The sequence below is a fragment of the Littorina saxatilis genome, linkage group LG13 (assembly GCF_037325665.1).
Source record: "Littorina saxatilis isolate snail1 linkage group LG13, US_GU_Lsax_2.0, whole genome shotgun sequence".
Lineage (NCBI taxonomy): Eukaryota > Metazoa > Mollusca > Gastropoda > Littorinimorpha > Littorinidae > Littorina > Littorina saxatilis.
In genome coordinates, this window is record NC_090257.1 from 18,041,938 (window position 1) to 18,064,437 (window position 22,500).

The 22,500-nt window shown below is 43.9% G+C and overlaps 1 protein-coding gene across 1 annotated transcript in view; it reads left to right on the plus strand.

Moving 5' to 3' along the window:
- The first annotated feature begins 1,871 nt into the window (after positions 1 to 1,871).
- Positions 1,872 to 22,500, plus strand: part of LOC138983767 (amine oxidase [flavin-containing]-like) — a 26,694-nt gene continuing 6,065 nt past the window's right edge. Inside the window, exons 1-11 of the mRNA XM_070357091.1 lie at positions 1,872 to 1,957; positions 7,695 to 7,998; positions 10,002 to 10,096; positions 11,951 to 12,088; positions 12,441 to 12,548; positions 12,713 to 12,804; positions 16,749 to 16,890; positions 18,727 to 18,790; positions 19,418 to 19,506; positions 20,467 to 20,626; positions 21,090 to 21,186. Coding sequence (XP_070213192.1) covers positions 7,941 to 7,998; positions 10,002 to 10,096; positions 11,951 to 12,088; positions 12,441 to 12,548; positions 12,713 to 12,804; positions 16,749 to 16,890; positions 18,727 to 18,790; positions 19,418 to 19,506; positions 20,467 to 20,626; positions 21,090 to 21,186 — 1,043 coding nt within the window. The 5' untranslated portion in view covers positions 1,872 to 1,957; positions 7,695 to 7,940. The remainder of the gene's footprint in view (positions 1,958 to 7,694; positions 7,999 to 10,001; positions 10,097 to 11,950; positions 12,089 to 12,440; positions 12,549 to 12,712; positions 12,805 to 16,748; positions 16,891 to 18,726; positions 18,791 to 19,417; positions 19,507 to 20,466; positions 20,627 to 21,089; positions 21,187 to 22,500) is intronic.

Sequence of the window (22,500 nt, forward strand, 5' to 3'; positions counted from 1 at the left end):
ATTATGTGGTTCTTGACGTCAGTGCTGTTCAATGGTTGGTCAATGTGTGACAGTATGAGGAGTGCCAACATTATGTGGTTCACCCTCGATGTCAGTGCTGTTCAATGGTTGGTCAATGTGTGTCGGTATGAGGAGTGCCAACATTATGTGGTTCACCCTCGATGTCAGTGCTGTTCAATGGTTGGTCAATGTGTGTCGGTATGAGGAGTGCCAACATTATGTGGTTCTTGACGTCAGTGCTGTTCAATGGTTGGTCAATGTGTGTCGGTATGAGGAGTGCCAACATTATGTGGTTCACCCTTGACGTCAGTGCTGTTCAATGGTTGGTCAATGTGTGTCGGTGTGAGGAGTGCCAACATTATGTGGTTCACCCTTGACGTCAGTGCTGTTCAATGGTTGGTCAATGTGTGTCGGTATGAGGAGTGCCAACATTATGTGGTTCACCCTTGATGTCAGTGCTGTTCAATGGTTGGTCAATGTGTGTCGGTGTGAGGAGTGCCAACATTATGTGGTTCACCCTTGATGTCAGTGCTGTTCAATGGTTGGTCAATGTGTGTCGGTATGAGGAGTGCCAACATTATGTGGTTCACCCTTGACGTCAGTGCTGTTCAATGGTTGGTGAATGTGTGTCGGTATGAGGAGTGCCAACATTATGTGGTTCACCCTTGACGCCAGCGCTATTTGAGTTTGCTGCGTCGTGACGGTGGGCAGACGCATATGCTGCATGACGTTGTGGCGTGACAGATACGTGACTTATGTGCTGTGTCGGGTGTCATTGTGACTGTAAGATGACACATTACTGTATGGTAGTGTGACGTGACCTTAAGATGACACAATGGCTGTGTGGCGTTGTGACTTGATCATAATGGGACACAATGGCTGTGCGGCGTTGTGACGTGACCTTCAGATGACGCAGTGGCTGTATGTCATTGTGACGTGACCGCAAGATGATGCATAGGCTGTATATTATGTCCTTGTGACGTGACCGTAAGATGACGCAGTGGCTGTATGTCCTTGTGACGTGAACGTAAGATGACGCAGTGGCTGTATGTCCTTGTGACGTGACCGTAAGATGGCACAATGGCTGTTGTGACGTGAGGGAGACGGGGGACGGGATGCCGGTGCCGTGTGACCCGACGTAATGATATGATCGATCAGCGCCCGGCTCTCTGCCTGTGACCGCCAAGCCGTCCGTCGCCCCGAGTTTCACAAGACCTCACCCCCCCACTCCCCACTACCCCCCCCCCCCCCCCCCCCCCACAGGCACACGACACGCGCTGCCTGGCTCATACCTCTGTCACCACACACGTCTCTTGTCCACGACTCCCAGCCACACCAAGGCTTTAAAAGGGAAAGTGAATTATTGATGCGGACAAAGCACCCAAATGAGACAGACACAGCAGGGGTCGTAGCAGTCACACAGAGGAGACAGTCATGATCACACAGAGGAGACAGTCATACAGAGTCAAACGACAGACGATCAAGACTTATGCGGGGCACGGTGACTGCAGAGCGCGCCTTCTGCAGGCCCGTGACAGTAGTGAGACAGACACAAGACAGACAGATCGACAGACAGAAGACATACAGGGGGGACAGCCAGATGAGACTAACGGTCAAGACTGAGGCCGCAGGGTGACTGCAGAAGACGCCTGCTCTGTCCCCACAACACTAGCGGCCTGTGACACTGAGTAGCCAGCTATCGATCTCTGCAGGTCACTTTATACTGGAGTTACAACATGCACAGTGAAGACATCTTCACTCGCACCGCCTCTGTCTCTGTGTGGATACCGTCACGGTAAGTATCTCTTTGTCTCCGTCTATCTGTCTGTCCGTCCGTCTGTTTGTCTGTCTGTCTGTCTGTCTGTTTGTCACAGGTCACTTTATGCTGGAGTTACAACATGCACAGTGAAGACATCTTCACTCGCACCGCCTCTGTCTCTGTGTGGATACCGTCACGGTAAGTATCTCTTTGTCTCCGTCTATCTGTCTATCTGTCTGTCTGTCTGTCACAGGTCACTTTATGCCAGAGTTACAATATGCACAGTGAAGACATCTTCACTCACACCGCCTCTGTCCGTCTGTCTGTCTGTCTATCCCATACCATCTCGATCTGTGCAAAAGTGTATAACTAGGAACTGCCTACGTGACTGCGATGATATTACACAATACCACGCAAAACACGTGCTGGCCTAAATCACACATGCAGGCTGGCTCAGTCGCTTGGCCTGTGTACAGTACTGCACTTGTTCAGCCAGTCCTCCGTATCGTAGACGCTAGATTTGGCGAGTGTGGCGAGGAAGTGGCGTTTCTTAGGCAATTCTCGCCGCGAGGAAATCTAATTTAGCGAGCTGAACTGAACTCTTTTTTTTTTTTTACAAGGACGCATAATCACACACACACACACACACACACACACACACACACACACACACACACACACACACACACACACACACACACACACACACACACACACATAGGTGGTTTTGCAGTCATTTGGGGCCATCTTGCTCAAAACACAGGCATTTGGGGTCTCTTCTGTTTTACGTGTTAGAAAGTTTCTTAAAACTTCAATGAGCGTTAAATGCCATTTAAGTGTGAAAACTCATTTCAGGAGGTTATTACATAAAATGCAACCTCCAGCGTGATTTTTAGAAAAACAGGTATTTGGGGACGATGTTTGCTGTACAGCAGTGAAATGGGGACGTATGTGGCCACAAAGTGCAGAGCTACAATTACGTCATCGGTGCTATGAAGGTTTTAGGTGTTAGAAAGTTTCTTAAAACTTCAATGAGCGTTAAATGCCATTCTAAAGTGTGAAAACTCATTTCAGGATGTTATTACATAAAATGCAACCTCCAGCGTGATTTTTAGAATAAAACAGGTATTTGGGGACGATGTTGGCTGTACAGCAGTGAAATGGGGACGTCCAAAACCGCAGAGCTACCACAGAGCTATAGCTCTGCGCTGTGCTATGAATGGTTTCATCAGATACATGGCGCCAGGCGACATAAGAGTATCTCCAATCCAGTCAGAAGCATTCACGGCCTTGACAACGGATGGTTTGAGTCTGATTTATGAGAATGAGAATGAGGGAGAGAGAATTGTATTAAATTGAATTGAATTAAATTGAATTGAATTGATCTTTATCTTAACACTGTAACAGAATAAGAAATGCTAAAATGCTCTTTTTTTCATCCCGCCCTCGCCCATTGAGGTGAAATAGAAGTTAACCACATTGTGTTTGAAAATGTTTCCAGTGCATTATGTACAATAATGTTTCAATACAATCATAGTGTATTAACATTTTACCAGTATCAGCTGCAAAATAGAAGTAGTGCTTTGCAAGTTTCGCAAGAGAAACAGCATGTAATGATACGTAAATGGTGTAAAGCAGTAAATTGGGGACTGTTTCCCAAACAGCAGTCAGATGGGGTCTGGTTGTTGTACAGCAGTCATTTGGAGGCACAAGCTAAAACTGCTTCTGAGATGGTTTTTTTTTCACTGGCTTTGATCTCCGCTGAGAGGGAAAGAGTCAGACAGAGCGACAGAGACTGCACGCGAAATACATTCTTTGAAAAATGCTCGCTCTTTACGGAAGGCACCTAGGATGTTCTCAAGCGGTGAGTGTTTAAACGAAAGGGTGTTTGTACTGTGTGTAAAAGCCTGACAGTGTGTGTGGCCAGAAACTGATGGTTTACGGGAAGCTGTGTGTGTGCCTTTAACCATACGAAGCCAAATCCATTCTCAACCAATACTTTTTTTTTTACCTTTGTTGTCCAATTCTCTCTACCTGCCTCAGACTGTGCCAATAACATTTCATAAGCCTGTTTGCTAAGTCGTGTCACAGGCAACCTTGTCAACTTAATCCAATACTTTGTACACTTCACTATTGTTCTAATAAACAGCGGATAGCGACCAGTTTCTCCATAAACGATTTTGTTCGAAGAATGCACTTGTACATTCAAAAAGCGTGCTATTGCAAAGGTGTGGACCTTTGCTGTTGGCTGAGCTTCATCTAAACCCCACACTTCTGCTGCATATGTCAATATAGGCTCGATCTGTGTGTCAAACATTTTTCAAAATAAACATGGATCTGTCGTGTTCAACTTCCGTCTTCTGTATCGCCATGACACCTCTTTTACCTTTTCTGCTCAACTCATTTAAAACACCACTGATACTCAACTTTGTCGTAAACATCATACCCAAATATATATATGTGTTTGTTACTTTGAGTTCTTCTTTCCCGTAAAACCATTTTTCATTTGCAGATAAATGCTCTCCTTTACGAAAAACCATGATTTTTGTTTTATCCAAATTCACAGTGAGTGACATCCTGTCCACTTCTTTTTTTCAAATTAATCAACTGGTTCTGCAGGCCTGTCACTGTGTTTGACAACAACACAACTTCATCCGCAAAAAGCAATAAAAACATTTCAATGGCACCATGCACCAGCTCTACACCGTGTCTCCCCTTTGACCCCTTTCACTGCTAATTCATTTATGAAAAATAAAAACATGGGAGACAATGAATTAAACCATTCATTTACATGCTCCCCTTTCTTCCCAACAGTTCTAAACATACAAGCTGCTGCACTGTATAACACGCCTTTTGAAAAATATAAATGGACGTATCCACAACTAAATTTAATGAGGTTTGGGCTTGGTGCACACACTGCTGGAAATCATCCGACTGTAATTCGGAGAGAGAGAGAGAGAGAGAGAGAGAGAGAGAGAGAGAGAGAGAGAGAGAGAGAGAGACGCTTTGACACTTTATTGTCAGTAGCTAATAAAAGCCTTATAGACAAGGTAAAACAACAATTTCTGCATCATTCATAAAAGGGGTAAAAGGACGAATGAACAAAACATTAATAACAACAAAAACATAGCAAACTAGTTTATGAGTACGAACAAACAAACACACCGACACGAAAGCCATAGGCAAACAAAAATATCTAAGACTAAGGGTAAAAAGCAAGGTATAGTATGTACACACAAAGGAAAATACTGATTCAACAGTTAACACACACTCATAAAACCAATCAATCTGCAGACCACAAATATTTAAAACCAATAAACCACAAGTCTGTGGTCTATTATTTTATGACTTTCCGGGGCTACGAGGTTGAAAAAAAGGGATACAATCATGTACAGAATTCTGTACAGCAAACGCTACCCGAAACCCCACCTATACGGCGTGTATGACCTTGAGAGCTTCAGTCAACACTTGAATTTTGCAGGGATAACACTCCGGTTTGCTCTCTCAAGACTGATCATATTTTATCTTCAAGAGAGATCAAGGGGAAAAATTAAACGCCCCGGCGAAGATTCGAACTCACTACCTCGAGACTTCGTGTCCTAACCACTAGGCTACTGCCCCAATTGAGAAGAAGAAGGAAAAACATTGATATGAATTCATGTTATGTTATTCTTGAAGCAGCATGATTTATACCTCTATCCGCCCACTGTTCAGAAGTGAATACATGTATAACTATTTCTTAGATGTCTGTTTTCAACTGTACAGAGCTTTGGAGATTTCTGTTTGCAATTACTGTTCTTGTCATTTTTAGTCAAGTTTTGATTCTTGCATGTTGTAAATAGAGATATTGCAGCTATTTGCATGGCGCGAATGGTGTCTAGCATGACGGTGTAAACATGGACTGCGATTCCGTGAAACATGTTTGCAAATAAAGGCAAATTTTAATGGAAACTTTTACGTTTTTGCAACGCATAAATGGTAATTCAAGCGTAGAATGATATAAAATTATCTTTTTTTATATTTAGTCAAGTTTTGACTAAATATTTTAACATCGAGGGGGAATCGAAACGAGGGTCGTGGTGTATGTGCGTGTGTGTGTGTGTCTGTGTGTCTGTGTGTCTGTGTGTGTGTGTGTGTAGAGCGATTCAGACTAAACTACTGGGCCGATCTTTATGAAATTTGACATGAGAGTTCCTGGGTATGAAATCCCCGAACGTTTTTTTCATTTTTTTGATAAATGTCTTTGATGACGTCATATCCGGCTTTTCGTGAAAGTTGAGGCGGCACTGTCACGCCCTCATTTTTCAACCAAATTGGTTGAAATTTTGGTCAAGTAATCTTCGACGAAGCCCGGGGTTCGGTATTGCATTTCAGCTTGGTGGCTTAAAAATTAATTAATGACTTTGGTCATTAAAAATCTGAAAATTGTAAAAAAAAATAAAAATTTATAAAACGATCCAAATTTACGTTTATCTTATTCTCCATCATTTGCTGATTCCAAAAACATATAAATATGTTATATTCGGATTAAAAACAAGCTCTGAAAATTAAATATATAAAAATTATTATCAAATTTTTTTTTTCGAAATCAATTTAAAAACACTTTCATCTTATTCCTTGTCGGTTCCTGATTCCAAAAATATATGGATATGATATGTTTGGATTAAAAACACGCTCAGAAAGTTAAAACAAAGAGAGGTACAGAAAAGCGTGCTATCCTTCTTAGCGCAACTACTACCCCGCTCTTCTTGTCAATTTCACTGCCTTTGCCATGAGCGGTGGACTGACGATGCTACGAGTCAGTTTCATTCTGTGAGTTCGACAGCTACTTGACTAAATATTGTATTTTCGCCTTACGCGACTTGTTTTATCTTTGACAACACTGGTGAAGAGGCCTAGCGGTTAAGACATCGGCCCCGACATTTCGAGGCCCCGATGCCTTGAGTTCGAATCCCTGCCAAGTCGTTTATTTTTTCTGCTCGATCCTTCTTGACAAATATGCTCAGCACGGTGAGAGCAAACCGGATGTTACCACTGCAAAATTCAAGCGTTGACTGAAGTCGCGCTACCCCAAAAGTCAAGGGATTTCGTTTTTACATTTAGTCAAGTTTTGACTAAATGTTTTAACATAGAGGGGGAATCGAAACGAGGGTCGTGGTGTATGTGTGTGTGTGTGTGCGTGCGTGTGTGCGTGCGTGTAGAGCGATTCAGACTAAACTACTAGACCGATCTTTATGAAATTTGACATGAAAGTTCCTAGGTATGATATCCCCGAACGTTTTTTTTATTTTTTTGATAAATGTCTTTGATGACGTCATATCCGGCTTTTCGTGAAAGTTGAGGCGGCACTGTCACGCTCTCATTTTTCAACCAAATCAGCGCAACTACTACCCCGCTCTTCTTGTCAATTTCACCGAGTCCTTGATCGACCTCTACTAGAGGAGGGGCTGGGACTCTGTTGTCTGGTTGCCCCTGGTTCATTCGGGTGTGTGCTACAGTTGGACGGGGGAGTGGGTGGTGGCCATGAGGGAGGGGGCATGTTGTTGGTAGAGATGTCAGGGGTCATATCACAGTCAGGGTCGCCTGCTTTGTGATTGTCTTTGAGACACTGTCGGCACTTCAAAGGGTTGGGGCACTGTGCTGTGGAGTGAGACTTGTCAAAGCAGCGCCCACATTCTGCATGTATTTGCCTGTTTTTCTTTGCCTGTGTTGATACCATGATACCATGCACTGTGTTGATACCATGCAGGCTGTGTTGATACCATGCACTGTGTTGATACCATGCAGTGTGTTATTGATATTTCATATTCTGTACAATGTTTCTGGTTAATTTAATAGCTGAGTTAATGGCAGGTTCTGAATTCTATTGTCTTGTGTTATAGTCTTATGTGGCTGGTTGATTTAATAATTTAAATTAATTTGATGGATCATTTAGACTTTCAGGCCCATCTGTCGCCAGGCGGAGGAGAGAGGAGCGCGATTTAGCCAATGTCACAGCCTCTGTGGTAACACTGGTATCACACGTATCCCACTATCTTCGTGTGGAAGTGTGTATCTTTTAAAGGCCTGACTGCCCTAAATCTGCGCCGCTATCTCACTGAGTGTGGAGACCTTGTGCTTTTACTGTCCACATACAACCCCGGCTTGTGGCTGTGCTGGCAGGTCCTTCCCTGCATCAGTCATGGACACCAACCACCACTCCAACATTGACGTCGTCGTCGTTGGCGCCGGTCTTAGCGGTGAGTCAGATAGTTTTGTGTGTGTGTGTGTGCGTGTGTGTGTGTGTGTGTGTGTGTGTGTGTGTGTGTGTGTATGTGTGCACGCGTGTGTGTGTGTGTGTGTGTGTGTGTGTGTGTGTGTGTGTGTGTGTAACGGTGTGTGTGAGTGAGTGAGTGTATGTGTGCGTGCGTGCGTGCGTGCGTTGCTTTCGTGCATGCGTGCGTGCGTGTGTGTGTAGGTCTATGCATAGCTTCAAACCGTCTTACGGATTTTGTTGCGGGTTTAAACTTTGTTTAGAATGAAAAAAATGTAGTTAGAAAATAGAGAAAAGGGGTATGAAGTTAATTAGCCTTACCGACACTGACAGGCTGCGCAGATATCAGTGTGTGAGGGGCACTGTAGCTAGAGATAGCGGCTTGACCTGATATCACTGTCAAGGTTTAGGATACTGTGTGCCAAGACGAAAAGGAGGTTAGAATTCTTCTTTCCTTGAAGTGCAAGGCACGGCCGGTCAAAGTACAAGCGTGTCCGCATCAGTGTCATGCTGAGTTGGATATCCCTGCTCGGCAGTGCCTTTCTGTGCTGGGGATTGGAACTCATGACCCTACAATCCATGTACTTGTGGTGCATTCTAATGACGTTATGTCCTCATGACCTTTATTTGGGTGACGTCCCCTTTCGCCCCGGCCTAACTCGCCGTTTCCCATCTCGCCGCTTCCCATCTCGCCCCCCAATTAGCTTGAGTTTTGCAAGTGAGGCGATTCGCCCCCTTCCATCTCGCCCCCAATGATCTTGAATTTTGCAATAGAGGCGATTCGTCTCTCTTAGGCACGATAAACACACACACACACACACACACACACACACACGCACACACACGCACACACACACACACACGCACGCACACAATACAGTACAGAACATAGACAGTTTATGACTTTGCCAGTTTATGACGTTGCCACAAACATACACACAGACATACTGTGTACTTGCTTAAAGGTAATTAAAAATGCGAATGTTGTTGCAGTTGGTGACATTATACATATTGTCACGTACACACATATACTGTAAAAGGAAAAGTTAAAAATGCGAATGTCTTAAGTCCAACAGGTGACTGCATTTGCCACAAAGATTACACAGGCAACGATAATTAAAATTGCACACATATACTGTAAAAAAAGAACGTTAAACAGACATGATCACTTTTGTTGTTGTTTAAAGGTACGCTCACACACACACACATACACACACACACACACACACACACACTGTGGCACACACACACACACACAAACACACACACACACACACACACACACACACACACCTCTGTACTTATAAGTCATTCTTGACTCTTAGAGCTTAACACTGAGACATGCCACAGGTAAACGTGTTATTTTTTATAACCTGTTTTGCACGAGAAACGTCAATTTCATCGCATGTAATGCTTGCGGGGGCGAGATGGCACCCATGGCAGTTTGAAAGCAAGTAGACCGTGAAGTCGGCGACTACAAAGCGGGGACGAGAAGGGCTGGGGCGAGTCGGTACCTCGCCTTTTATTTGTAGTGCATACCGATGACGTTATTTCTTAATGACCTTTATTTGTGGTGCATACCGATGACGTTATTTCCTCAAGTCCTTTATTTGTGGTGCATACCGATGGCGTCGTCATGTCCTCAAGACCTTTATTTGTGGTGCATACTGACGACGTTATGTCTGCACGTCTAGACTATGTAATGTCTGCATGTGTATGCCGTTGATGGATTAAGTTGCACCTGTACCGTGTGATAATATTCTTAGTACACACTTCGACTGCTACTCGTGTTCCTTATACATATAGCAAAGGTTTCAATTTTTGACTTCCATAATATAAAGTTAAAGATTGTAAATGTGGATGTCGATGTGTAATTGTAGAACTGTGTGTGTCTATTGATGACGCGCTGTTTGTGTGTGTTGATGACGTGCTATGTCAATTGATGACGCACAATCGGTGTGTGTTGATGACGTCATGCACGTGCTACAGGACTGAGCGCGGCCCTGTTGCTGTCAGAACGAGGACAGCGTGTGATAGTGCTGGAGGCGCGTGACCGGGTTGGAGGTCGCACCTATACTGTCAACGTGAGTGGTGTGTGTGTGTGTGTGTGTGTGTGTGTGTGTGTGTGTGTGTGTGTGTAGATGTGTGTGTGTGGATGTGTGTGTGTGGGTGGGTGGGTGGATGGGTGTGGGTGTGGGTGTGTTTTTGTATGTGTGTGTGTGTGTATGTATGGGTGTGTGTATGTATGGGTGTGTGTATGTATGGGTGTGTGTGTGTATGCGTGTGTGTGTGTGGAGACGGGATGAGGGGTATAGCAGGGCCGGACTAGGCGAAGAGGAGGGGGGGGGGGTTGCCAGTGGTGGCCCAGGGGGATGTCCCCCCTGGCGGCAGGGGCGGATCAGTTCATTTTATGACTGGTTTTTTTCAAAAGTATATTGTGAAGATATGGGTGTGAAGGCGCGAAGCGCCGAGCCGACGGCGCGAAGCGCCTAGCTTGCTAGGGGGGTCCGGGGGCATGCCCCCCCGGAAAATGTTGAAAAAAAGGATGCAAAATGGTGCAATCTGGTGCATTCTGAGGATGATCATTACCAGTTTCAGGCAGCAGATTTTGTCACTGATTAATACCCCAAAAATTGAAACTCAATGTAAAATAAAGAAATGCATACCTCATTCAATATTTTTATTTTTTGGCTGGGGGGGGGGGGGTCCGGAAACCCTAGAACCCACCCCTCCCCCCCTCGTTGTGGGGGTCAGGGGGCGAAGCCCCCTGAAGCTGACGGGTAGGTCATATTCTGAGATAAGAAAATGGTCGCTCCTTGCATAAAACGGCATAAAATAAGCAATAATAAAAAAAGATTAAATAAGTAAGGTACATGTTTCGGCTAGGGGGGGGGTTGCGCAACCCCCATAACCCCCCCGGTAGTCCGGCCCTGTATAGTGATGGTGTGAGTATCACCATGTTGCAGCGAGAGTTGGGGCAAGGCGGAATAAGGTTAAGGGCGGGTCCTTATCAGCAGAAGAATAACATCTTTTTGAGCGAAGCATTGCTAGATTTGAACCTTGGGACATAGACTTTAAAGGTACTGTACTAAACTTGTCAAATCCAGGTGCACGGAGCCCCTGGGGCTTTTAGTTATACCTCAGGCAGCTATCCGTTAGAAGAACTACCAAGTTTCATTGACTTGCACCCAAAGAGTCAAGAACTGCGATTTTTTTACGAATTAATTTCGTACTCGGACCCGGCTGGTCTTGGCCTATTTTTGGATCTAAATTTAGATCAGGTAGATCACCACATCATGCACAAAAAGACACGCCACTAGCAAACTATGTCAGACGTCATCATGAGTTTGTGTAAAATGGAGGCCGGAATCACTCAGTTGAATCGAACTCCGACCAAACACCACGTAATAACTAGGTTAATTCATGCACTCGCGTGAACAAGAAACTGTCGAGCTTCACAGATGTCGTCGTTGGGTAGCTTTGGGTTTGTTTACTACCATAGGAGGATTTTTGAACTGTAAATGCACTCAGCTGCAACAAAAACGCAAAACGAAGGCTGTGAGCAACACTGTGCCTTTAAAGTTACCTAAGGTAGTACACCTTAGGCGCCATTTTGAAGAGTGTTTTTTTGACGATTTGGACCTTAAAAACTAAGGGACATTCGCTGTACTGTAATTTAGAAACAAACTGCCTTGAAAAAATGCCAAATCATTGAATGAATTTTAATCAGCGAGCGGTTTGCTCTGCCCAGCTCTCCTGTGTCAGGAGTCCGGATTTCCGTTCGTCATCATACTTTATTACATTTCAAGGTGTTCCTGGTGTGTGGTCACATAATTAAAACACCCAACCTGAAATGTATTGCTCTTGGGGCGATGCGTGATAGCTTTCTTCGCTAGATTATATCACTTTAAGCTGTAGATGTTGTGTGTTGAGTTCAGAAGGCGGAGACGGGCCCTGTGGACCTGGGCGGAGCTTACGTCGGCCCTACCCAGAACCGCATCCTGCGCCTGGCCAGACGTTACGGGGTGAAGACTTACCGCACTCACGAGGAGGAGGACCTGGTGGTCTACAGACAGGTCAGTGACGTCATCACCCTAGGTGTACACACAGGTCAGTGACGTCATCACGATGTGTTTACAGACAGGTCAGTGACGTCATGACGCTGTCTGTACAGACAGGTCAGTGACGTCATCACTCTAGCTCTAGGTGTACAGTTAGGTCAGTGACGTCATTACTCTGGGTGTACAGACTGGTCAGTGACGTCATCACGATGTGTGTACAGACAGGTCAGTGACGCCATCACTCCAGCTCACGGTGCGTGACGTAGTTGTTTGCATCTGATGAATGGCACAGATGTACCTCAACTGATTTGACGTCATTTTTCAGTGATGAAAACACTGTGTGACGTAGTTGCTCTGCTTGTTACAGGGCAAGGCAGTCCGATACCGGGATGGCGTGTTTCCCCCAACGGGAGGTCTGCTGTCCTGGCTTGATTTCAACAACACTCTTCGTCACATGCACCATATGTGTAAACAGGTGTGTGTGTGTGTGTGTGTGTGTGTGTGTGTGTGTGTGTGTGTGTGTGTGTGTGTGTGTGTGTGTGTGTATGTGTGTGTGTGTGCGCCTGCCTGTCTTCGTGTTGGTGTGGGGATGAAGAAAAGGTGACGTGCCATGACGGCAGTATATCATGGTGTTGCCAGGTCCCCCTGGAGGCACCGTGGAGAGCAGCGCGGGCCAAGGAGTGGGACACCATCACTGTACAGCAGTTCTTCGACACCCACATCTGGACACGGTCTGTCTGTGTGTCTGAATCTATGTGTCTGTGTCTGTCTGTCTGTCTGTCTGTCTGTCTGTATGTGTGTCTGTCTGTCTGTCTGTCTTTGTATCTGTCTGTATGTCTTGTCGGTCTCTCTTTCGGTCTTTTCTGTTGTTTGTCTGTTTGTCTGTCCGTCGACCGTCCTTCCGTCCGTCTGTCTTTGTGATGTATGAAACCGTTTCTTAACTAATGACGCTTTTTACATTTAGTCAAGTTTTGACTTATGTGTTTGTGTGTGTGTGTGTGTGTGTGTGTGTGTGTGTGTGTGTGTGTGTGTGTGTGTGTGTGTGTGTGTGTGTGTGTGTGTAGAGCGATTCAGAGTAAACTACTTGACCGATCTTTATGAAATTTTACATGAGAGTTCCTGGGTATGATATCCCCAGATGGTTTTTTTCATTTTTTCGATAAATGTCTTTGGTGACGTCATATCCGGCTTTTTGTAAAAGTTGAGGAGGCACTGTCACAGACACTCACGGTTTGGCCTGTAGGTAAAATGTACAATATATTTTCTGATTTGTGCACAAAAGCTTTTTTTCTTTTATCTTTTTTTTTAACATAACAATGTTTAATGTCACTGTATGTTTGAAAGACCATGGTCACATTAGTAAAACAAATGTTAAATTAGAAAATAAATAACATTTTGGTTCATGATTTGTTCCTACACCTGTGCTGAAAATAAGAAATAAAAATGTCGGTATATAAGTCACTCAAATAAAGCAAAGTTTCCGGATTACACAATAAACATAAAAACAAGATTATATAAACGAGAGGATAGCTGTTTCCTCTCTCAGTTAATACTGCTAATGTGACGTCGCCTCCCCTGCGACTATTGTAGTGGCGGGGAGGTCGACGGACAACGCAGATAGATCTTTTTTATCCTATTTAAAATTAACAAATGCCGCATAGCAACGCATGCGTGCGTCAATGAAATGATGTATCCAAATGTTACTACCCTATAGAAGATCAGTATTACGTTTTGCGCATGTTCTTTATATTTTTCTCACAATGTTGTCACTTTTAAACCTTCTAACAGGTGGTCCTGAGTTTTATCTTTTTCTTAACGAAACTAAAATTGAATTAAAAATCCATGTTTTTAATGGTCCTTCCCCAAGGAAGTCAACGCATATAAAGGAAAAATTATTGATATTCCTCTTACAAGGATCTTAACGTATATTTCTCATTGCCCCACCCCCCTCCCTTATTCATGGAGAGCGGGGCCGGGGTCCTATCACGGTCGGGATTGCTTGGTATTGCCCTTTTCTTTCCCTCCTTTTCTTCTTTTAGCGTATCATTAACTCATGTCCCCAAAAGGAAAATTTCCTGTGAGGACGTTAAGGACCCCCTTTTATCTTTATTATCAAAGTATGAATGGTTTGAATGGGTTGACCCTGCACAGTTCGACCTATGATGTTTTTGTTGAACAATTTTGCCTGTCTTACACAAACTCAGTGATGACCAATTTTGCCTTCACTCCTCCCATAGGGTGACGGATTTCACAACTTTCTACTGATGAACAATGTTGCCTTCACCCTTCCCAAAGGGTGACGGATGTCACAACTTCCTGTGTACACAAACTGATGACGTATTTCACAACAAAATGGCGCTGCCCATGGTCAACCTCGAAACTATCCGTATGAATGGGGGCCTCCCCCATAATGTTATGTTTGGATTAAAAACACGCTCAGAAAGTTAAAGCGAAGAGAGGTACAGAAAAGCGTGCTATGCAGCACAGCGCAACCGCTACCGCGCTAAACAGGCTCGTCAATTTCACTGCCTTTTGTACGAGCGGCGGACTACGGTCATTGTGAAAAAATGCAGTGCGTTCAGTTTCATTCTGTGAGTTCCACAGCTTGACTAAATGTAGTAATTTTCGCCTTACGCGACTTGTTTCTTCTTCTTTTTACATTTAGTCAAGTTTTGATTAAAATAATGTTTTAACATAGACGGGGAATCGAGACGAGGGTCGTGGTGTATGTGTCTGTGTGTGTGTGTGTAAAGCGGTACAGAGAAAACTACTGGACCGATCTTGAAACTTTACATGAGAGTTCCGGGGTATGATATCCCCAGATGTTTTTTTCATTTTTTGGATACATGTCTTTGATGACGTCATATCCGGTTTATTGTGAAAGTTGAGGCGGCACTGTCCCACCCTCATTTTTCAATTAAATTGATTGAAATTTTGTCCAAGCAATCTTCGACGAAGCCCGGACTATGGGATTGCATTTCAGCTTCGAAGCTTAAAAATTAATTAATTAGTTTGGTGATTAAAAATCTAAAATATTTGATTAAAATCAAAATGTGAGAAATCGAACCATCAATGATTTCATTTTATTCTTTATTTTCTCCTAACTCCAAAAATATATAGATATCCTATGTTTACCCTGAAAATGTACTTAAAATAACGAAAATATGTAAATTAGACAACATCGTGGTTACAAATAAAATTTGAGTAATCGATCCAAAAAAGAGTTCATCTTATCCTGTATCATTTCCTGAATCCAAAAATATAAAGGAATGACATGTTTACTCTTAAAATGTGCTCACAATAAAAGAAAATAGGTACTGCGTTCGCATGCTTCGCGCAGCCGAGCGTGACCCGATTTCGTCCTCTGCTAGCCAAGACTTACTACAGTTAGTCTTGGTGATGGCTGTTTTTACATTTAGTCAAGTTTTGACTAAATGTTTTAACATAGAGGGGGAATCGAGAGGAGGGTCGTGGTGTTTGTGTGTGTGTGTGTGTGTGTGTGTGTGTGTGTGTGTACGTGTGTGTGTGTGTGTGTGTGTAGAGCGATTCAGACTAAACTACTGGACCGATCTTTATGAAATTTGACATGAGAGTTCCTGGGAATGATATCCCCGGATGTTTTTTTCTTTTTTTCGATGAATGTCTTTGATGACGTCATATCCGGCTTTTTGTAAAAGTTGAGGCGGCACTGTCACACCCTCATTTTTCAATCAAATTTATTGAAATTTTGGCCCAGCAATCTTCGACGAAAGCTGGACTTCGGTATTGCATTTCAGTTTGGTGGCTTAAAAATTAATTGATGACTTTGATCATTAAAAATCTCAAAATTGTAAAAAAAAAAAAAAATTATAAAACGATCGAAATTTACGTTTATCTTATTCTTCATCATTTTCTGATTCCAAAAACATATAAATATGTTATATTTGGATTAAAAACAAGCTCTGAAAATTAAAAATATAAAAATTATGATTAAAATTAAATTTCCGAAATCGTTTCAAAAACTATTTCATCGTATTCCTTGTCGGTTCCTGATTCCAAAAACATATAGATATGATATGTTTGGATTAAAAACACGCTCAGAAAGTTAAAACGAAGAGAGGTACCGTAAAGCGTGCTATGAAGCACAGCGCAACCGCTGCCGCGCCAAACAGGCTCGTCACTTTCACTGCCTTTTGCACTAGCGGCGGACTACGTTCAGTTTCATTCTGTGAGTTCCACAGCTTGACTAAATGTAGTAATTTCGCCTTACGCGACTTGTTTAATGTTGATCTTTTAGTTTTAACCTGACGTATTGACTAAATGTTTTGATATCGCTTCACGCGACTTGTTTTTTAGTAACGAGATACATTTTAGTAACAACTGACGTATTTGAGTAAGGCGGGACAAATGTAGGGCGCGAGAGACATATTTCAGTGTAAGCAGACACATTGAAGTATTTGGCGACACATTTTAAGTACCGAGAGACATATTTCAGTGTAAGCAGACACAATGAAGTATTTGGCGACACATTTTAAGTACCGAGAGAAATATTGAAGTATAAGTAGACACATTTAAGTATAAGCAGACACATGTAAGTATAAGTAATATGAGACATATTTGAGTCTAAGCATACACGTTTCAGTGACGAGAGACATATGTTGCCGCGTGTAAGCAACGTCAGACATCTTTGTTGCAGGGGAGCCATGGAGAATGCCAAGAACTTTATCAACGTCAATGTGACGTCAGAACCCTACGAGGTGTCGTTGCTGTGGTTCCTGTGGTACCTGGCCTCTGCCGGCGGCCCCCTCCGCATCAACGCCACCACCAATGGTGGGCAGGTAACACACCCCGTCCTTTCTCACCTGTAGGTGTGTGTTAGAGAGACAGGTAACACACCCAGTCCTTTCTCACCTGTAGGTGTGTGTTAGAGGCAGGTAACACACCCAGTCCTTTCTCACCTGTAGGTGTGTGTTAGAGAGGCAGGTAACACACCCAGTCCTTTCTCACCTGTAGGTGTGTGTTAGAGAGGCAGTTAACACACCCAGTCCTTTCTCACCTGTAGGTGTGTGTTAGAGAGACAGGTAACACACCCCGTCCTTTCTCACCTGTAGGTGTGTGTTAGAGAGGCAGGTAACACACCCAGTTTTTTCACCTGTAGGTGTGTGTTAGAAAGACAGGTAACGCACCCAGTCCTTTCTCACCTGTAGGTGTGTGTTAGAGAGGCAGGTAACACACCTGCTGTAATGAAGATTCTAAAACGCTCATGGCTTTTCACACCTGTTTAAAACGTAAGCGGCTCTGGCTCTTCAGTCAGTGACTTGTGTATCGTCCTATCATAACGCTGGTAAGACCAGGCATTGGCTTAGGGCTTAGAGCTTAGTGACTTGTGTATCGTCCTATCATAACGCTGGTAAGACCATTGGCTTACGGCTTAGAGCTTAGCGCTTAGGGCCACCCCTCAGTCAGTGACTTGTATATCGTTCTATCATAACGCTGGTAAGACCATTGGCTTAGCGCCTATGCCCACTCTTTGTAAACAAAACTGTATTCAATTTTAATATCCTGACATATGTACACTATTTGGCATTGGTGATCCGGCCGTTAGGGCCTATGCTGATACAAATTAGCGAATCCTACATGACAGAAATAAACACATGCACGATGGTTAACATTTTCAACCAACTGATCTGAGAATGTTCATACATTATTATTACATTAGAGCCACTCTTCATTCAGTGACATGTGTTTTTACATTTAGTCAAGTTTTGACTAAATGTTTTAACATAGAGGGGGAATCGAGACGAGGGTCGTGGTGTATGTGTGTGTGTGTGTGTGTGTGTGTGTGTGTGTGTGTGTGTGTGTGTGTGTGTCTGTCTGTCTGTCTGTCTGTGCGTGTCTGTCTGTCTGTCTGTGCGTGTGTGTGCGTAGAGCGATTCAGACTAAACTACTGGACCGATCGTTATGAAATTTGATATGAGAGTTTCTGGGAATGATATCCCCGGATGTTTTTTTCAATTTTGCGATAAATACCTTTGACGACGTCATATCCGGCTTTTTGTAAATGTTGAGGCAGCACTGTCACACCCTCATTTTTCAATCAAATTGATTGAAATTTTGGCAAAGCAGTCTTCGACGAAGGCCGGACTTTGGTATTGCATTTCAGCTTGGTGGCTTAAAAACTAATGAATGAGTTTGGTCATTAAACATCGGAAACTTGTAATTAAAAATATTGTTTTATTAAACGATCCAAAAATAATTTCATCTTATTCTTCGTCATTTTCTGATTCCACAAACATATACATATGTTATATTTGGATTACAAACAAGCTCTGAAAATTAAAAATATGAAAATTATGATTTAAAATCTCATCTTATTCCTTGTCGGTCCCTGATTCCAAAAACATATAGATATGATATGTTTGGATTAAAAACAAACTCAGTAAGCTACAAAGAAAAGACATACAGAAAAGCGTGTTATCCTGCTCAGCGCGACCACTACCGCACTATTCTGCATGGCTTGTCGATTTCACTGCCTTTGCCACGAGTGGTGGACTGACGAAACTACGAGTATGTGGTCTTGGTGAAAAAAGCAGTGCGTTCAGTTTCATTCTGTGAGTTCGACATCTTGACTAAATGTTGTTATTTCGCCTTACGCGTCTTGTTTCTTTCTCCAGGAGCGGAAGTTTCATGGCGGGTCGCAGCAGATAAGCGAGGCGCTGGTGGGCAGCATTGGAGCGGGTACGTGCTCTGTGTTATCATGTCAAACAGTAACATTTTTTCAGGTAAATGTTTTAGAAACGGTTTAAATTTGTCCACTTTTTTTGTCTGATGAGCGATGCCTTTCCTGGCAAATAAATGTATTCTGCGTATAACATACTTAGCCATAGCGTCTGAAATGAATACTATTCTACCCGCTATAAAACATTAGGCAGATGCGTGTCAGTGCAGATCTTTGTGATGGGGCCGTTTGTTATAAAACCAGTTTTTAAAGTCCATCCATTGCACTACTATATTCAGCAAATTAATTGATTACACAAAAGATAGTGTCTATACAGTGGAACCTACAAAACAGACAACCCCCCCTTTAAAAACCAGATTCATAAAAGTTTCTCATGTTGAAATCGTCAAAAACAATTAACAGATGAAATTAAAGAAGTTTTGCATGTCATTGGAAAGAACAATAAAATGTGTATCTTAAACAGTCAATTTTGTTCCTATCAATGACGATTTGGCACGCCGCACGGTGAAGGCGTCCTTCTCAGAAGCCATACAAGGCGGTTTTTGAGCCGGTTTAGTGTGTACTGAGATAAAAACCGGTATACTACAATCATTAACTCCTTAACGCATTGTGTGCCTGTCTTGCAGATAACGTGTTACTGGAGCGACCTGTTTGCAGCATCTCTCAGGACGCCAGTCACGTGGTCGTCACTGATATCCATGGCAACGTGTATAAAGTGAGATTTGACACTTATTTTTCTTCTTCTCCTTCTTCTCCTTCTCATCCTCATCCTCATCCTCGTCGTATCACGTGGAGCCCCGCCCTACCCACCATCAATAATCAAACAACCAAATGTGTGACAGGCCTCCCACTGTATCGTGGTTCTAGCCCCGCCCCTACAGTGTCGTATCATGTTGAGCCCCGCCCTCCCTGCCATCAATAATCAGAACAACCAATTGTTAGACAGGCCTCCCACTGTATCGTGGTTCTAGCCCCGCCCCTACAGTGTCGTATCATGTTGAGCCCCGCCCTCCCTGCCATCAATAATCAGAACAACCAATTGTGTGACAGGCCTCCCACTGTATCGTGGTTCTAGCCCCGCCCCTACAGTGTCGTATCATGTTGAGCCCCGCCCTCCCTGCCATCAATAATCAGAACGACCAATTGTGTGACAGGCCTCCCACTGTATTGTGGTTCGAGTCCTACTCCTACAGTCTCGTATCATGTTGAGCCCCGCCCTCCCTGCCATCAATAATCAGAACAACCAATTGTGTGACAGGCCTCCCACTGTATTGTGGCTCGAGTCCCGCCCCTACAGTGTCGTATCATGTTGAGCCCCGCCCTTCCTGCCATCAATAATCAAAACAACCAATTGTGTGACAGGCCTCCCACTGTATTGTGGCTCGAGTCCCACTCCTACACTGAGTCTCGTATCATGTTGAGCCCCGCCCTTGCCATCAATAATCAGAACAACCAATTGTGTGACAGGCCTCACACTGTATCGTGGTTTTAGCCCCGCCCCTACAGTGTCGTATCATGTTGAGCCCCGCCCTCCCTGCCATCAATAATCAGAACAACCAATTGTGTGACAGGCCTCCCACTGTATTGTGGCTCGAGTCCCACTCCTACAGTGTCGTATCATGTTGAGCCCCGCCCTCCCTGCCATCAATAATCAGAACAACCATTTGTGTGACAGGCCTCCCACTGTATCGTGGCTCTAGCCCCGCCCCTACAGTCACGTATCACCTGGAGCCCCGCCCTCCCCGCCAGACGCTGTCAGCTGCTTCAGCGTGTGCCCATGGGCTCCGTCATCAAGACCTTCATGTACTACAGCGCCCCCTTCTGGAGGCATGACGGTATGTACTGCATCATGCCAAACAAAGAACAAGTGGTTTTTTTCTAAAATTCGCGGCGCACTGTTTTCTTGAATGCTTTAATGTGCCCATAGGCCTACGAAGATTTCTCTCGTGAAACGTGTACAGATAAAGGGAAATCACTGCCTATTGTTTTGCAACCAAGCAGACGTCATTTTTCATTTCTTTCTCCTTCGAGAATCATAACGGTATGTAGCACTCACTTCTGGCGGTATGTCGGTATGACGATGACGACGACGACGACGATGACGACGATGATGATGATGATGATGATGATGATGATGATATTTCTTTCTTTATTTGGTGTTTAACGTCGTTTTCAACCGTTCAAGGTTATATCGCGACGGGATGATGATGATGATGATGATGATGATGATGATGATGATGATGATGATGATGATGATGATGATGATGACGACGTTGATGATGATGGTGATGATGACAGGGATGTGTGGAACAATGTGTGCCTTCGACGAGCAAGCTCTGGTCTTCAACACCCTGGATCACGTTCAGCATGACGGATCCCACCCGGCGATAATGGGGTAGGTCACGCCTACTGTATCATGGGGTACATCTACAGCTATTATAGGGTAACTGAGGCCACAATTGCAGTATTATGGGGTAAGTCCAATGCTACTGTAGTTTCGATGTTTCTGGTACCCCAAAGTCGCCATATGGCATGCGGGGGATAACTGTTTCCAACACCCTGAAGTAGACACTGTTTTGTTCACGTCATGGCGACAATAACGCTTCGGAACGTCATGGAGCACTTCATTAAACGTTTTACTGATCATTGATTGACTGAATTATCAATGTGCCATGGGCCAGATATTAGATCCCTCTATTATGAGTTGGGAACAATTCCAGAACATTTTTGTTCGACAGTTTTAGTAAAGGTTGCAGCAAAAGTCTCAGGGCTTGGAAACATGGATACACGCATGAAGGAAAAGGAAACAAATGGGTAGCGCGGTACTGTATGGCAGTTCGCTATCCCTAGAAAAGAAAGCACCCGAAAGGACGATATCAAACCAATACCAATGTACTATCATCGGTGCGACTTGCTGTTAAGATTGACGTGCATTTGACACAATGGGTTGCGTGGTTCAACAATGACGTGTATTTGACACAAGGGGTTGCGTGGTTAAAAAATTACGTGTATTTTTTACACAATGGGTTGTGTGCATCAACAATGACGTGTATTTGACACAGTGGGTTGCGTTGTTCAACGATGACGTGTATTTGACACAATAGCTTGCGCGGTTCAACAATGACGTGTTTTGACACAATGGGTTGCGTGGCTCAACGATTACGTGTATTTTTGACACAAAGGGCTGCGTGCTTCAACAATGACGTGTATTTTACACAATGGGTTGCGTGGCTCAACGATTGCGTGTATTTTTGACAAGGGGTGGCGTGGTTCAACAATGACGTGTATTTGACACAAGGGGTGGCGTGGTTCAACAATGACGTGTATTTGACACAAGGGGTTGCGTGGTTCGACAATGACGTGTATTTGACACAAGGGGTGGCGTGGTTCAACAATGACGTGTATTTGACACAATGGGTTGCGTGCTTCAACGATGACGTGTATTTGACACAATAGGTTGCGTGCTTTACCAATGACGCGTACTGATTTGACACAATGGGTTGCGTAGTTCGACGATGACGTGTATTTGACACAATGGTTGCGTGGTTCAACAATGACGTGTATTTGACACAAGGGGTTGCGTGGTTCAATAATGACGTGTATTTGACACAATGGGTTGCGTGGCTCAACGATTACGTGTATTTTTGACACAAGGGGTTGCGTGCTTCAACAATGACGTGTATTTGACAAGGGGTTGCGTGCTTCAACA